Source organism: Miscanthus floridulus, unplaced genomic scaffold (genome assembly GCF_019320115.1).
Source record: "Miscanthus floridulus cultivar M001 unplaced genomic scaffold, ASM1932011v1 os_1181_2_3, whole genome shotgun sequence".
Lineage (NCBI taxonomy): Eukaryota > Viridiplantae > Streptophyta > Magnoliopsida > Poales > Poaceae > Miscanthus > Miscanthus floridulus.
Genome location: NW_027097569.1, coordinates 1 through 15,651, shown reverse-complemented (window position 1 = coordinate 15,651; position 15,651 = coordinate 1). Strand labels below are relative to the sequence as shown.

Below are 15,651 nucleotides of genomic sequence, written 5' to 3'. Positions count from 1 at the left end.
CGGTTTTACGCTTCGATGGTGAAACTGGGTGGTGATGCTCATCACCATCCATTTCAAACTAGTGGTAAAAATCAATTAAAAAATACTTTGTCGTGATCTCCCCTGCACCACCCTTGGTTTGTCCACGTCCTCGTTGCCATGCCCGCGTCTTCAGAGCAGGCGGGGCGGCCAGGCCCTTTCGTTTCCACGACGTTGTCAGTCCCACCGACACACAAATTAACTACACATGGCACCATAGTGCTGCCGCCGCCGACACGTAGATTCACTGCACGTGGCACCCTAGGGCCTCGTCGCTCCGTCTCTCCATCGCCAAAAGTTTGCCACCTTGCGTATGCCTGAAGTCCGCTGAGCCTGCCGAGGGGGCTGTCCTTGTGCTAAGGGCGGCGCCCATGCCAGGGGGCGCCTTGCTAGGCAACCGCCATGCGACGAGGGTCTGTCGTGTCGAGGGGCGGTACAGTCGCACAAGTTGCGCTATGCCAGGAGGTGGAGCACCGTGCCAAGAAAGGTGGCACCACCAAGGGGGCATAGTGTGCTGGGAGCAAATGGGGAGGGAGGGAGATAGAGGAAGAGGATAAGACAGATAGCCCAAGAGAGGGAGACAAAGAGGATAAGGTAAAGGAGAGGAAGAGCCTAAGAGGGACAAGCATTACAAAGAGTTGAGCCAAACCATAATGGAACTATACAAAGGAGTCTAACTTCTTGCCTAAACGGATTTTTTTTCTGACCACATTTGGAATCTTGTTGTCAAAGATGGACATGTTTCGCTATTTCCAAATGCACAAAGCAACAATAATATAAAGCTCCATGAAGAAAGGTTTCGACTTTTCGCTTGTTGCAGCATAACAAATGGAGAGATATACTTGTACTGCATTGGAAGAAGAGATGAAAACAGGTCTCTTCTAAGTCATCATTGCATAGGACACATTGATACTATGACTCTAGTGAAAGGTCCAGTGAGCGCAATCAAGAGAGGTGCTGAATTGGATGTCTAAAACAAACTTTAAAAGTCTAGAGCGTAAATTAAACTACCACTAGAAAACCCATAAACTAGTCCATCAAGATGTGCACTTAAGATTTTTCTAATGTGTTCTAACTTACCCTTTAACTCACAAAGAGTTTTACAACCTGGAGTCAAACCTATTAACTTGCCTAAAGCTAATCTAGGAAGGTAAAGGCCACATAAGCAAAGTAGTGTTGAACCAATAAAAGCAGTAAGTAAAAAATCTAAGGGTAGAAAGGGCAAACTCCTGGAGATACGACGATATGTCACATGGTGTTGCTAAGTCGCTACCCTTACTCCACGTTGGAGCTTCATCGAGGTACGCTCCTGGCCACCAAGTTTCTCCCAGTCACAGTATTGGATTTGCCACACAAGGCCTCTACCAACCAAAGGCTAGTGCGTGAGTCACACAGTCTCACCACTGCTACCCGTCTCTTCCCACCACCTATGATGTTGTGTCCACTACAAAGATTCTCCACACGAGGAACAAGGTCTGCTCATCCACTGGACACTGACTAGAGACCGCTCCACACCAAGAACGGAGGGTGCCGCCTCGAAGGCCACCACGCCTTTACTAGGTCACAAAGATCTCAAGCACTCCACACACCACCAAGATACAAGGGCAACACAACCCAATCACTCAAAGCTCTCAAGCTCTAAGGTTGAAACTCACAAGGATGCACTATATATAGTGTTTATCCTAGCCTTGGATGTGATCTTGAATGACTTGAGAGGGTGGATGAAGTCTAGGCCTTGTTTAGTTGGGTGAAGTTTGGGATTTTGGCTACGGTAGCACTTTCATTTTTATTTGGCAATTAGTATTCAATCATAGACTAATTAGGCTCAAAACGTTCACCTCGCGATTTCCAACCAAACTGTGCAATTAGTTTTTTTTCGTCTACATTTAATGCTCCATGCACGTATCGCAAGATTCGATGTGATGGCTACTGTAGCACTTTTTGGAAAAAGTTTTTGGAACTAAACATGGCCCTAGAAATACTTGCTCTAACTTGTATCAGCCTTGGGCACTCCAACACACTGAAGCAAGTGAGGTAACCTCATGTCTCATATATATAGCCTCATCCCCTCAACTAGTCATCGTAAAAAGTTGCCAGAAAACTGTGAGCATCGGATAATCCGCTGCCTTCACTACATTCATCTCCAAATCATGTGGTTCTACTAGCCATAGCAATTTTCCTACCATTGGATTGTCTGGCACTGTCTTTTCTTCTTCCGTTAGATCGTCCGGTGCATATAATCTTCTCTAGCCACCTCTTTGATGCACACCGAACAATACTCCATTGTACGTGCACTTCCTATCACCGGTTCGTCCGGTGCATGCCTTTGCATAGTGTCGCACAGTGGCCAAGTCCCTGGACATTGTCGGATGATCAATTGGTCTCCTGCCTTCACACTAGAACGTTTGGTAAGTGTTCCAGCCCATACTCCCTAGCCCGCCTCTGTCTTTAGTTCTCCGGCAGTATGTTCTTCCTCTGGCCAGATTGTCTGGTCCATTGATCAATATATTACCTCTGTATTGAGTCTGGCCAGATACATCCAACTTTCCGGTGCATCTTCTACCGGTGATAAGAGAAAGTATCCATTGAGCGCATCTTCTACTTTTAAGGGAAGAAAGTAGAAATAGGGTAGAGGGGGGAGGAGGAGAAAAGAGATAAAAAGATAAGGACATCATAAACATTTCAACCCTTTTATCTATACCATGACAAGCTATTTTACTAAACGTTCTTCTATTAAAAAAAAACTACTCTAACTGAGGAGCTAGAGCTAGATCAAACGTACCCCTTAGTCCTTTGCACGCATATGCATGGTTTATTAGTTGAAGCCAGTCCCAAGCAGTGGTCCAAATAAAAATGATTCAGATAGTTTCTTTGGCTTGTTCCATTACAATGTCCTCCCTCGGCTCCATGTCTTCTCAGTAGATTGCACGAATGGTGTTAATTTGACCCCTGTATTTCCTTGACCATGGCAGAATAGTCTTAGTAAGTATTAATAAATATTATAGTGTATCTAAACACCTACTCCCTCTATCTTAAAATATTTGACCTTACAGCATTCAAATTTTGTCCTAAAATAGTTATCATTCTCACTTTCAAATACATCTTTCTCTTCTCTTAATACATCTTTTTATTTTCCCAATACATCTCTATCTCTACTTTTTTTAATTTTTTGAGAGGTATTTGCTCTTTTGTCTTCTGCATTGTCTCCTGTATAGCGAATAGGCCCGAGCAGCCGTGCCCCTCCTGTGTATGTGACATGTCAAACTCCTGATGCGCGGTTGACCGGGTTAAGTCATTTCCCCACAGCAGTGGCGGGCAGTGCCATCCGTGGTATAAGATCGTCGTCATCTGTAGCCCGGCCGAACGCACATCGCAATAAATGGAACGCTATACGAGGAGACCAACAGGCCCACAAGTACTTACTAGTAGTAGTATAAATAGAGGGCACATCCAGCCTCTCTGAAGCAGCGAGACGCAAATTTCGATTCCGAGCAGAGCAGGAGCAGTACTCGCTGAAGGTAGCTAGTAGCTAGAGCCCACCGGCGAGCTAACTGGTTAACTGCTCGGACGCTCGGTGTCTTCCCTTCGACAACTTCCATTCCATGGGCAGCGCACCCGCCACGGTCCGCGAGATGAGGCGTGCCCAGCGCGCCGATGGGCCGGCAGCCGTGCTAGGCATCGGCACGGCGAACCCGCCGACGTGCTTGGCCCAGGACGAGTACCCCGACTACTACTTCCGCGTCACAAACAGCGAGCACCTCACCGACCTCAAGGGCAAGCTCACCAGGATATGTAACAAGTCGGGCATCAAGCAGCGCTTCATCCACCTGGACGAGGAGCTCCTCGCCGCGAACCCGGACTTCAAGGACCGCACGCTGCCGTCCCTGGACGCCCGTGTGGAGATCGCCTCCACCGCCGTCCCGGAGCTGGCCGCGTCCGCGGCGGCCAAGGCCATCGCCGAGTGGGGCCGCCCAGCCACCGACATCACCCACCTCATCTTCAGCACCTACTCCGGCGCGCGGGCCCCGAGCGCCGACCGCCGCCTCGCGTCGCTGCTGGGCCTCAGCCCCACGGTCTCCCGCACCATGCTCAACCTCCACGGCTGCTACGGCGGGGGCAGGTCGCTCCAGCTCGCCAAGGAGCTCGCGGAGAACAACCGTGGCGCGCGCGTCCTCGTGGCGTGCTCCGAGATCACGCTCATCGCCTTCTACGGGCCGGAAGGCGGCTGCCCCGACAACATCCTTGGCCAGGCTCTGTTCGGCGACGGCGCCGGTGCCGTCATCGTCGGCGCCGACCCCGTCAGCCCCGTGGAGCGCCCGCTGTTCGAGATGGCCTTCGCCTCGCAGACCACGATACCGGAAACCGAGGATGCCATCTCCATGCAGATCAACAAGGGCGGCATGGAGTACCACATCTCCAACCAGGTTCCCCGGTTGCTGGGATGCAACGTCGAACGCTGCCTGGTCGATGCGTTTGGCGCGCTTGGCATCCATAATGCCAATTGGAACAACCTCTTCTGGGCGATCCATCCTGGCGGCCGTGCCATCCTGGACCACATCGAGGGAGTGCTCGGCCTGGACGACGGCAAGCTGGCGGCCAGTCGCCATGTGCTCAGCGAGTTCGGCAACATGAGTGGCACAACGGTGATCTTCGTGCTCGATGAGCTGCGCCGCCGTCTGGGTCAGGCGGCCAACCAGGAGGAAGGCCAAGCGCCGGAGTGGGGAGTCATGATGGCGTTTGGACCGGGAATCACCATCGAGACCATGGTGCTGCATGCCCCTGCCGCGGAGGGAAATTAGAAATTCAAATTTAAATGCACTACAACCCGATGCGCAAAGGCATTACAAGTCATTAGATGATCCATAAATAAGACGGACCTAAAGTAATGGACCGTAGTAAGGTGGTGGAGTGCTAAATTAGTAGTCCCTTAATTATCAGCTTGATATGTATTGTTTTTTCATTGAATTTATTTAACAATAATGGGTCATGTGTTGGATCTAGAACTTTATATGTGTGTTATGTTTTTTTTTTTCATTTGCTTAAATAGCAGTTTATAGTGTAATGTTTCTTATTTCATCATGAATAATAAACATAATGGAGTCCATATAATTTGGAATGAATGGAGTACAAGGTTAGCCAGTGCCTAGCCAATACCACTGCCAAGGCCCAAGAGAAGCAAACACTCTTGGTGTCACAGCAATACAGCATGTACTACAGGAATATGGCTAAGCACAGAAAATAGATATGATCGGAGCTGTCATACAACCCTGATGTATCCAGTACACAACACTACAATAGAGTGGACACTACTACATTCATAGTATGGACAGCATGTACATAAACATATAAGGTGTATGGCTTTATGGTTCTAGCACGAATTCCATCGTCCAAGTCAGAGCGATTTGTACTTTTCGATAAGATTTGATGCGTGCAAGCGAGAAGTCGGAGTGATGGTGCACCCCAGGTTTCGAAGGTATGATATCTGGAGGACAAACAGGGACGAATTCTGTTTAGTATTCTGATAGAGAGCAACATGGGCTTCAAAAACAACAGGCAGAATCATAAAGAGCACAGATGCACAGCAATGCAATTCCGACAAACTAACAGGCTGATGCAACGAGATGAACAAGGAGTTCTGAGATAGCTGACCTGCTTGGCTGTGGGTCCTGACGAACCCATAGAGTTCTCAATCCTCTGCTTTTGGAAATGTTCCTGAAATAAAACCACAAAAAGATCACAAAAGGGTCTACCGAAGGACAGATAAATAGCTCCATTTTCTATAGTGCAAGATATTTGTAATGGCCCAAGATCTCACCTGCCTTTCTCTCGTCAAATGGCTCCGCTTCTCTATTGGAATCTGTTCCCACTTGATAACCTGAAGTTCACATTACTGAATTATTATTTTATTTAGTAAGGAAAACTAACAAGATTGTCAGGTGTGATACCGAGAAATATAACAACAATAATTAAACTCACATATTGTGCGTAGCCCAATGCTTATCACCTCTTAGGAACGACTTCAGCTTTCGCAAGACATCCTAGATAAGAAACTTGCCATCAGTTTTTTTCCAGGTTAAGCTCTCGAATGCAAGAGAACTTTTGTCATTGTTCCTTCGCCCTTTCAAAGTACAGATGATGACAAATAACATTGCCAGCGAGATAACGACAAACAACCATGAAGAACAGATATAAACTGATAGTAGAATCAATAAGTCCGGTGATGCTTTGATATGGGAAAGAGGAAAAGGGGTCACCTTGCGCTTGTATCCTTTACCACGTAGGCGTTCGTCAATCACAAAACTGATCTGAAAATTCAAGCATACATCTAACGTGAAATAGGCATAGAAGGGCACTGGCAATCCCAAAGTTTTAGTGGTAAATGTCACAAACGCGTGGTCACTGTGATAGTGGAAGGCATCAGAGTATCCTAGCCTGGTGGTATCCAGATTCCAGAGTGTTCAGTGTTCACGTACTGTGAAGAATTCAGTACCTTTTCAAGTAATCTCTTTGGATTTTGAAATGCCTGCTTCTTGCCCCAATGATGAAATATATGTGAGACTACCGATCTATCATCAATGTTGAACCTATAAAATGCATAAGGAATCAAGTTAAGCGAGAGGGAAAAATGTAAACCAAATAACATAGCAAAGCAAAGCTTTGCATGAATATGATGAATCTGTTCTTCAGAAACTGAAATGATTATGCAAAGATGAAATAATGTTTTTTTCACCACTAGAAAACTCCAAATATCCACAAGAAGCAAAGTTAAAAATGAAACATCAGATCATACAAAGATGATTTACTTTCTCAAGAAATCATTAGCAAGGCATCCTTGAGCCAGTTCTGGATAAGGTGAAGCTTCGTTCTGTCCCATAATTGGCTCTCCAATTGATATATTCCCTTCAGAGTCATCAAAAGGATCACCTGAAGGCTGTTCAGGCATTTTTCTCAGAGTCTCTTCGCCCTACAAGTTAACACAAAACAAAACAATTGTGAAGAAGAATTATGTACAGACAAGATGCTACATAAGAGTTTGCCTGCTGATGAAAGAAATAAGCAAATTGGCTCATATTGGGAAATCTTAATGGTAGGGAATTGAGGCAATTTGAACTCAGAAAAGTCTAGGGACGCAAAGGCCAAGCCAACCCATTGACTCATCCTAGTTGTTTTGGCTATGTATCATATAATATGTCCAAATGAGTTATCAATTAGGTGGAAGTTGAGTAGAATGGGTTTTAGGTTAACCCACTTGTATTCTTACCTCACCATCGGAAAAATAGTTTTCAGTTCACAAAGTAGTTCAAGACTGAGGTTTCTTCTTCCAAACAATACTGTGGGGACGGTCTTTCTCCCACCGGCTGAGTTTTTAGGTAAGGATTAGATTTAGTAAAACTAGATCCAATGGTATTGCTCACCTGCACCTCAAGAAGGTGAATTGGAATTTCTCTGAGGAAACGTGAAGGTTGCAGAAGCTGTATAAGCAAATAGTTCAGTTCAAAAAAAATGATATTGCTTAAAGATAAGCATGGTACAGTAAATAGTCTGCCTGACGGTTAGAGTCAACTGTAACATGCAAGATGTACAGCTTTTTCCGAGCTCGTGTCATTGCAACATAGAATAACCTCCTCTCCTCCTGTAATGAGAAAGTCCTCGAATATATATTGAGAACATAGATAAGTAAAAATATAATTTTGAGACAAACCTCCAGTGTGCTTCCAGCTTCTTTCACAGTACCATTGTACTCATGCAACAAAGGAATTTCCGAATCATTTGCCTGTGTGAAGAAGCAATGGTTGACATAAAAAAAAGTATGTTTTCATAAATTAATATATACAATATATCAATATGCATGAAACATATATTTATTCATACGAATTTCAAGTTTCAAAGAAGACAAGCCTCCAAGAAAGCCACTCTGCCTAATGAGTCCTATTCCTATCCGGTCCACGTTCATTATTCTTCATAGGCACTGTGCTGGGTCTATAGGTTGTTGTTTTTACTTTTTTTTCTTCTTTCTTTAATCCAGTCTCTCGATAGGACTTCCCATAACCTGAAAAGGTTGGTTCTTCCCCTACAACCCCTACTCCTCCAAGGCAGTACTCTTCATTGGCAAATCCGAGTGTTTTGATCCGAGCTGAGACCCACCTACACAAATTGATCCATCAACGGCTTTTTTCTATAGTGGCAGGGAGTTTCCAACTCTTCGATATGCACTAGCTAAGGTAATCCCTTTACTTAATCTGATATGGAATCTCTTGTTACTAGAAAGGAACTCAACTGGGTTGCCCAGAAAGAATGGATTGCTACCCTTTGGAGAGCTAATGGTACTGGTAGCGCACTGATTGAACCAACCCCTGAATTATTTGGACACGCCATTCACCTTCAATATTTTTATGTGTCAACAAATTATGGAAAACAATATATTAACTTTCTATCAGTTTGTTGGTAGTAACATTCATCTTGTACATGTGATTACTTTTATACACAATTTGGAAGAAAAAAAACTCTACCAAGCCCACCTTGACTCTTACTACCTCTGTCAAGAAAGAATGCAATTCTAGGTGGATTCTTGGTTAAAGTGCCCAAAGTTTGACCAAATATATAGTTAAAAATATTATGACGCCAAATAAGTATATTATGAAAATATATCTCATGATAAATTTAATTTTACTTATTTGATATCATAACTATTTATACTTTTTTATATATAGTTAGTCAAACTTGAGATACTTTAACTTGCTACCGTGCTAGAATTGCATTCTTTTCTGGACGGAAGGAGTAGAACCTAATCACTACTAGAGCATGTAGGTGGCCGCTTCACCTGCTTAATCAGCAATTAGGTGCCAGACGCCACCACACTGTCTGCCTAACACTACATAAATAGCAGAGTATTTGTATATGCAAGCTCGTCCTGAAGAGTGAAGAAATACCTGCACAATAAACACGACATCCCACTCCAAACCTTTTGACTACAAATTGAAAAGGAATTGTCAGCATATTTCCTAGTGTCAAAGGATTACTAAATGGCATAGCCAACAATATTAATTGAATTCAAGAGAACAGACCTGATGAATAGTTGTTAATGTGATAAAATTCTTATTTTCCTCCTTTCGGGATCGAAAATTTTCAGTTTCCCTCAAAGATATATAATCAATGAAAGCTTGAAGTGTAGAAGCACAGCCTTTCTCGTCAGTCTTGCTTCTCTCCATTAAAAAAGGGCGTACCCAGTGCAGATAGCTCCCGCTCTGTGCGGGGTCTGGGGAAAGGTGTCAGTGGCAAGCCTTACCCTCGCCTGTGCAATGCAAGGAGACCGCGACTCGAACCCGGGAGGCCGGGACCTTCCGGTCATAGGCGGTAAGACTCTACCGCTTGCACCAGGCCCGCCCTTCTCTTGCTTCTCTCCATTGAACCAGAAAAATGTGTTGACAAGAAGTCAGACACATCATCCATTAAAAACTGAAGGACCTGCACTAATCCAACGAAAATTGATATAACCTCTTGTATATGCTACATCCAGAATTATTTGAAATAATTTTCCTCTGAGCACAACATCGAAACTAAGTTTTTGTGGAGGATAAATGTATAAAATAAGTGCATCAATGGGGTTTGAACTTACCGATCTGGTATCGCTATCTTCATTTAATAATTTGCCATTATCAACATCAACAACTGTACGCTTCTCAAGGAGATATTTCTGCAAACGAAATGCAACAAACACTTTAACAAGGGTTGAATAAAAAATAAGTACAAACATTTAACAAAGATTAGCAGCGGTTAGCTAAAAGTTCCTCAAGGTTTGGTATGACAAGAAGACAACAAACAATTAGCATCTCCAGATACTCTGGCCCCGTTCGCTGGTCTGAAACGTGGCTGAAACTGGCTGAAAAACACTGCTTCGGCTGAATTGTTGTGAGAGAGAAACACTGTTCCAGCTGAAAAAAGAAGCCGAACAAGCCATTTTTAAGACAAGCGAACAGGGCCTCTGGCTGCACAATAATAACTGCAAAACAATGTTTTTGGAGAAATTTTAAAATCTCCAACACCGAGCCACGGCATAGGAGGAACTGAACATCTTTGTTGTAAAGGAGTGGGTACTTGAACCCATGGCCTTAATTATCATGACTAGTGTAAGCAAGTATTGAAGGGAAAATTAGTAGATTGATTATGGGCTGTTGAGTACAAAGGGCATATATGGGCATGGATGACCTAGGAGTGGTTTATAGAAGTATACCACCGTTGGATATCCTTACCTATCAATGCAATTGATCAATCTACAGGAGGTGCAGGCCAGGTGCGGCACAACATCCTTCAGTCCAAAGGGCCAGCTGAGCAAAGTATATATAGGTCTATTGCATATCTTTATATTTTTGCAGCATAAATGATTTACACTAGGCACCTAGCATAATCTAATCATAAAACTAGATTCATACTATGCATGGGTCAACAATAATGTCAGTGACTGAAGCCAACAGTATCAGGACCGGGATGAGAACTTGGGACAAGTTTAGAAAGCTAAATGTGCAATTTGAAAGTACTGGGACCTGGATGAGAACTTGGGACAAGTTTAGGGACCTGAATGTGCAATTTGAAAGTACCGAGACCTAGATGAGAACTCGAGACAAGTTTGAGTACCGCCGGTGAAATTTACTGTATAAGTTATAACAAGTTAACAACATGAAGTAATGACACAACTGCACATACAAATTACTGTTAAAACAAAGGAACAACTTTGGTTTAAGTCATTTATTTCTATTCGAGCAATTCACTAAAGACGAAGTTCATTGAAAAAGCAACAAGTTAAGACTTAAGTGTACCTGAGGTAGCATGTCTCCCGCAGAGGAAATGATGACTGAAACTGATTGTTCCTGGGATAGACAGCAGCAAAGAAAAAAAAAAAAAGCTCTTCAAGCACTAAGCACAAGATAATATAAAGTATAAACTTTTAAAATAATACTATAACCATGTTTTGAGGAAATAAAGTAATAGTAGAACCTCTGCTGAATTCCTCAAAATTTGTAGGTAAATCACCTATGTATACTTCCCATAGATGTTTATTTTCTTTATGAATCATTTTTTCTTTTGCTTAACATACACTGATGTAGTAACACTGAAGATACACAGTACATGGCTGTATATTGCAAAATACACAGTACAAAATTGCCAGTTAAACAAATGTTCCATACCCTTTCAACAAGTTTTGATAGGCTATCCAAGGTCGATAAAACCTTACATCCTTGAGTAATCTGGGCCCTAGTGTCAACAAATGAGAAAATCATAATAAAGTCATACTATGCTTGACACTTAAGCGTGGAAATAACATAAAAAACAATAACTCAAAGAAAAAAGGTGTCAAGACTAAGATTAAAATGGGATTTGTTTAATGGTTCTTAAGTTGGTGGTGGTTGTACAGCTCAAGGCACACAGAACATGCATATAATACACAATAATAATCTCCACATAACAATGAGAATATGCAAACATGATTCAGATTTTCATTAACAGGTTTAATTTCAAAGAAAGCTTAACTTCTTTAAGGGAAAAAAACAAATGTAATAGCTTCTTCCCCAAACTGTATGCAAGATGTGAAAGTTTGGTCCTTCTAATGCATGCATCTCAGGCTTGCTGTCAAGCAGCCAACAACCATTTGTCACTCAAGCAGCAGAGAGAAGAATAAAAAATGCCAATAACAATCATCAGATATAAAACATGATTGTCAATGAATTTTATGATGTTAGATAACAGTAAGTAAACAATGAAAAGAGAACAACCTTTTGAAGGTACCAGAGACCTTAGCGCTGAAGATGTCACTAGCAGCAGATATAAAACTACACTTTCTAGCCAGTGAAATCTTTTCAACATGATCTATAATCTGATGGTTAGAAAGCACAGAGATAATCAAAATTACGTAAATTTAGCGTAAATAGGGTATAAAAACTTAATCAGGTAAAGTTGAACTTTCTTCTTTGTCACTAGGTAAAAGGGCCTTGAAGGCTTGACGCCACGGGCCATCATCACAACCAGGTAATGTGGTCCGAAGTATTGCCATGATAGCTTTGATCACCTAGAATGATTGCAAGGTAAAGCACTTACATTGTGACAAAAATGATAGCATGCAGAGGGTTATTACAAGTATTGTTGCTTCCCTACCCAAAACATAGGATTTGCTAAAGATAAAAAGTGTGAAGCTCAGGTGGTTGAATTCTGGAACAATAGGCCATAAATCAACCCCATCAATATAAGTATATAGATATAATAAATAGGTATTTATCATCACGAACTAGAATAAAATATGAACATGTAAAACATTCCAGTGGGTTCTTTTCCATTCCTTCCAAGATAAAGAACAGTTCCTAATTTGGAAAGCATAAGAAATTTCCAAGCTTCAAATCTTACTGGCAATCTGGCACAAAGGACTATAAAATTGATAGCTATGAAAGGAAGGCAGAAAATCATGAGAAATTTTTACTCTGCAACAAATGTTGGAAGAAAACTAAATTCAACTACCTTTTTCCTGTAGAAAGCCATGCCATGAACATTAAAGGGAATTTTCCTGTTGCGGAAGGAGACTTGGAAAGCTTTGCCAGTTACCTGTGCAGGAGAAAGTTAGGTCGCAAGCATAAAGACATATTTTTTGAAAGCATAAAGAAATATCGTTCAAAATTAAAATAGACTACATAAATTTTTCAACCTGTCTTAGATATAGGACAGCAATGTTGCCAAAGTTGCACCCCTCAGCAGTACTAGACGTAGTTTCAATGATTTTGTCAATAACAAATGCACATTGTGAATCTTCACTGTGGCACTCCTTGACAGTGATCTATGCAAAGTTAAGGATTAGATATGTTACTGAAAGGATATGAGAACAAATGGCAACAATCCATCAGTGCAATCTACAAGAATACCTTACAACCAGAAGGGTTGTGTGTCTACAAGCTTACGATGATGCCGCTTACTGTTGTTCTGAATTAGAGCGGTTGCTGCTTCAACAATTGCACATGTGGAGCGGTAATTCTTGCTCAACCTGATCTGCAGTCATTGGCGTAACAAGCTACTTAACAGAACACAGGATTAAAACAATTTTAAAGTTCCATGCAGACAACAGCACAACGTAATTACCTCTTTGTGATCTGGAAAATCTCTACGAAAGGAATCGAAGCCAGATACATCGGCACCGTTGAAACTGAAGATGGACTAATGTAACATAGAGAAGACAAAGCTTAGGGAAAACAAATAAGAAACCAAAGGTTTTAGGATGATATATGTATATCAAATCTGTGTACCTGATCTTCATCACCGACAATAGTTATATGATTGTGGGAAGCTAGAATCTTCAGAAGACAATACTGCATAACACTGGTATGCTGAAACTCATCAACTACAATTGCCCGCCATATATCCTGACACTCTTTGTATACTGTACAGGCAAGGAACACACCCTTTCAAAGTCTAACGATGTACTGAGATTAGAACTGAAACTACCTTCAGGAAAGTTCGTGAGAAGGGTTATGGATGAGTTAATAAAGTCATGGTAATCAAGAGCATTACAAGATCTTAATATTTCGTTGTAATGCCGAAGAACAGAAGCCTAGACAAAAAAGAATGCAGGCTGCTAATTTGGTCGTTAAAATCAAGCACATAAAAATGAATGACACAAAGTAGGGCAGCTTACTCCTGTCAAATCACCCTTCTTTTCATAGTCCTCTGGAGTTCTTCCTGAAGCTTTTGCCTTTAAAGAAAGACAGAAAGGTTTGATCAAAACAAAATGCAACTACCATAAAATCAACATGGAAACAAATCAGCCCATGTTGTGGATACAAAACATTTTTTTACTGAAAAGCTCTAGAGACACTGCTTCCACACAGCCCACATTAATAGGCTTGATCCACAAGGTTTAGTGTGATAGGCATTCTAACAGTAGGCCCAACAGCATAAACCAGTATGATGGACAATGAAATAGTACAAACTATGAAACTCCTAGCCATGACTACAATTCTATCACTGGAAGTGAACATTTTTGTTTAGAACATAGCTAAATATGATCCACATAGGATGTCATCCTAGCTACAACTTTCGAGCTAGGGTCAACTAGTATTAATGCAACTTGTGACATCAAAGAAGAGCTTTCAGATCTACTCCCAAGATGTTTGTGCATAGTTTTAGACATAGTTCAGAGATATCTCCAAGATTACTCCAATTCTATTGCAAATAATTTTGCAACTTCACCTTATATCTTAATTAGAACTCAATCACTTATGTACTTTATATTGGGATCTTGGATTACTTATTTTTCTGAGAAACTTGGAGTAATCCATTCTACATTTGGCTTTATATGCCTCCAGATTCCAGAAGATCATGACAATATCTTGGATGCACGGTAAAGCTGTTCCTTTAATATTTTGTGATATGCATTTGTGGCAGGAAGGTCGGACCAGTGGGAATTGGCAGATACAGACTATAAAAAAACATATAGACCATTTTAGGCAGATACAACCTTGCTGTGCAATTTCAGAAAAATAACAGTAACGAAATGTGAGTGTGACTGCCTGGAATCCTTGTAAAACTCCTATGGATCAGCGCAAAGAGGTCACTGAAAACAAATATTTCTTCATCAAAAGTAGAAGGCACCTGTGTAATAAATTTCTGCCACTTTTTAGCTTTGTCTTTGAAAGAATTTTTTATGTCCCCATCATACTGTTTAGTTTATCTCCAACACCATTATTTTTGTCATTTTCCAATAGACGCTCTGCCTCAATAACCGCCCTTCGTTGTTGTCCATGTCCATAGATTATGAATTCACATGTGCGGCCTAGCCTTCAAATGATTATAAAGAGGAAATAAAAAAATATTAAATAAATGTCTACATATCCAAGCCTTCAAGTATCTGCAACAGTGAGTACGCTTGATAAACTTTGCGTTCAAAAAAAAGTACGCTTGATAAACTGTAAGAAACAGCAAGGTATTAAAAAGAGAGCATAAAGATGAAACAAGACAGTAACATTAGATAGTGTGATATACTGATTTATGATTGTATATATTTTGGCTTTGCCAGATATTGAATTGCAGTTATATATTACAAGTAATTTGATAAAGCTTAAAAGTGATCATGATCAATATGCATCTAGGACTATTAATTGCTTGTTGTCACAGCTGAAAATAATCTAAGTAAATATTGATAACATGAATTTACATTGAACATGATTTTTTGCACAGGCTCTTCATCCTATAACTTTCATATTTTCTTCATAGCTTAAAAGTCAGTGATTTTGTTAATATGCGGCAACTCAGTTGTGGAGCAGAAGCATACAGAAATCCACTGCACCTAAGTATAATCGACCAACAGGGAAAAAAAACATACTTTTCAGCATGTGTTCTGCAAAGCTGCAAGCAGAATGAGTGAAATGTGCTTATTGCAATCTCCTTGGCAACTGCCTTTCCCACCACTGTCCCTATCCGTTCTCTCATTTCTGAGGCAGCAGCCGTGGTGAATGTCATAGCAAGTGATAGAGGAATGCCAATAGGCTTAGATTCACTTGATGGAGAGATTACAATAGGGTTACATATATATAGAGATAGACTAAACTAGAGAATTAAGAGGGGGGAAGTCCCAGGCAACATGCTGGGAGTCCCTAGGCG

The 15,651-nt window shown here is 41.6% G+C and overlaps 2 protein-coding genes across 2 annotated transcripts; one reads left to right on the top strand and one right to left on the bottom strand.

The window, feature by feature from the left end:
* The first annotated feature begins 3,620 nt into the window (after positions 1 to 3,620).
* Positions 3,621 to 4,817, top strand: LOC136533762 (bisdemethoxycurcumin synthase-like). The gene has a single exon (XM_066526306.1). The coding sequence runs from the start codon at positions 3,621 to 3,623 to the stop codon at positions 4,815 to 4,817; it is 1,197 nt and encodes a 398-aa protein (XP_066382403.1).
* Positions 4,818 to 5,214: 397 nt separating this feature from the next.
* On the bottom strand, positions 5,215 to 15,547 carry LOC136533764 (ATP-dependent DNA helicase SRS2-like protein At4g25120; the record flags this gene model as incomplete). The annotated part of the gene is given in 30 exon segments (XM_066526308.1): positions 5,215 to 5,500; positions 5,668 to 5,730; positions 5,834 to 5,893; positions 5,995 to 6,017; positions 6,020 to 6,056; positions 6,273 to 6,323; positions 6,509 to 6,602; positions 6,822 to 6,982; positions 7,434 to 7,490; positions 7,565 to 7,651; positions 7,721 to 7,792; positions 8,949 to 8,987; positions 9,084 to 9,212; positions 9,394 to 9,483; positions 9,635 to 9,712; positions 10,833 to 10,883; positions 11,202 to 11,268; positions 11,787 to 11,889; positions 11,968 to 12,079; positions 12,523 to 12,606; positions 12,707 to 12,835; positions 12,921 to 12,939; positions 12,941 to 13,044; positions 13,135 to 13,209; positions 13,299 to 13,432; positions 13,498 to 13,603; positions 13,688 to 13,744; positions 14,644 to 14,720; positions 14,723 to 14,829; positions 15,374 to 15,547. Coding segments are annotated over 30 exon segments (2,530 nt in total), but the record flags the coding sequence as incomplete, so codon positions are not given.
* Positions 15,548 to 15,651: the final 104 nt, after the last annotated feature.

Excerpts from the sequence above, each read along its gene's own strand:
- LOC136533762 (XM_066526306.1), top strand. The coding sequence starts at position 3,621 with ATGGGCAGCGCACCCGCCACGGTCCGCGAGATGAGGCGTGCCCAGCGC.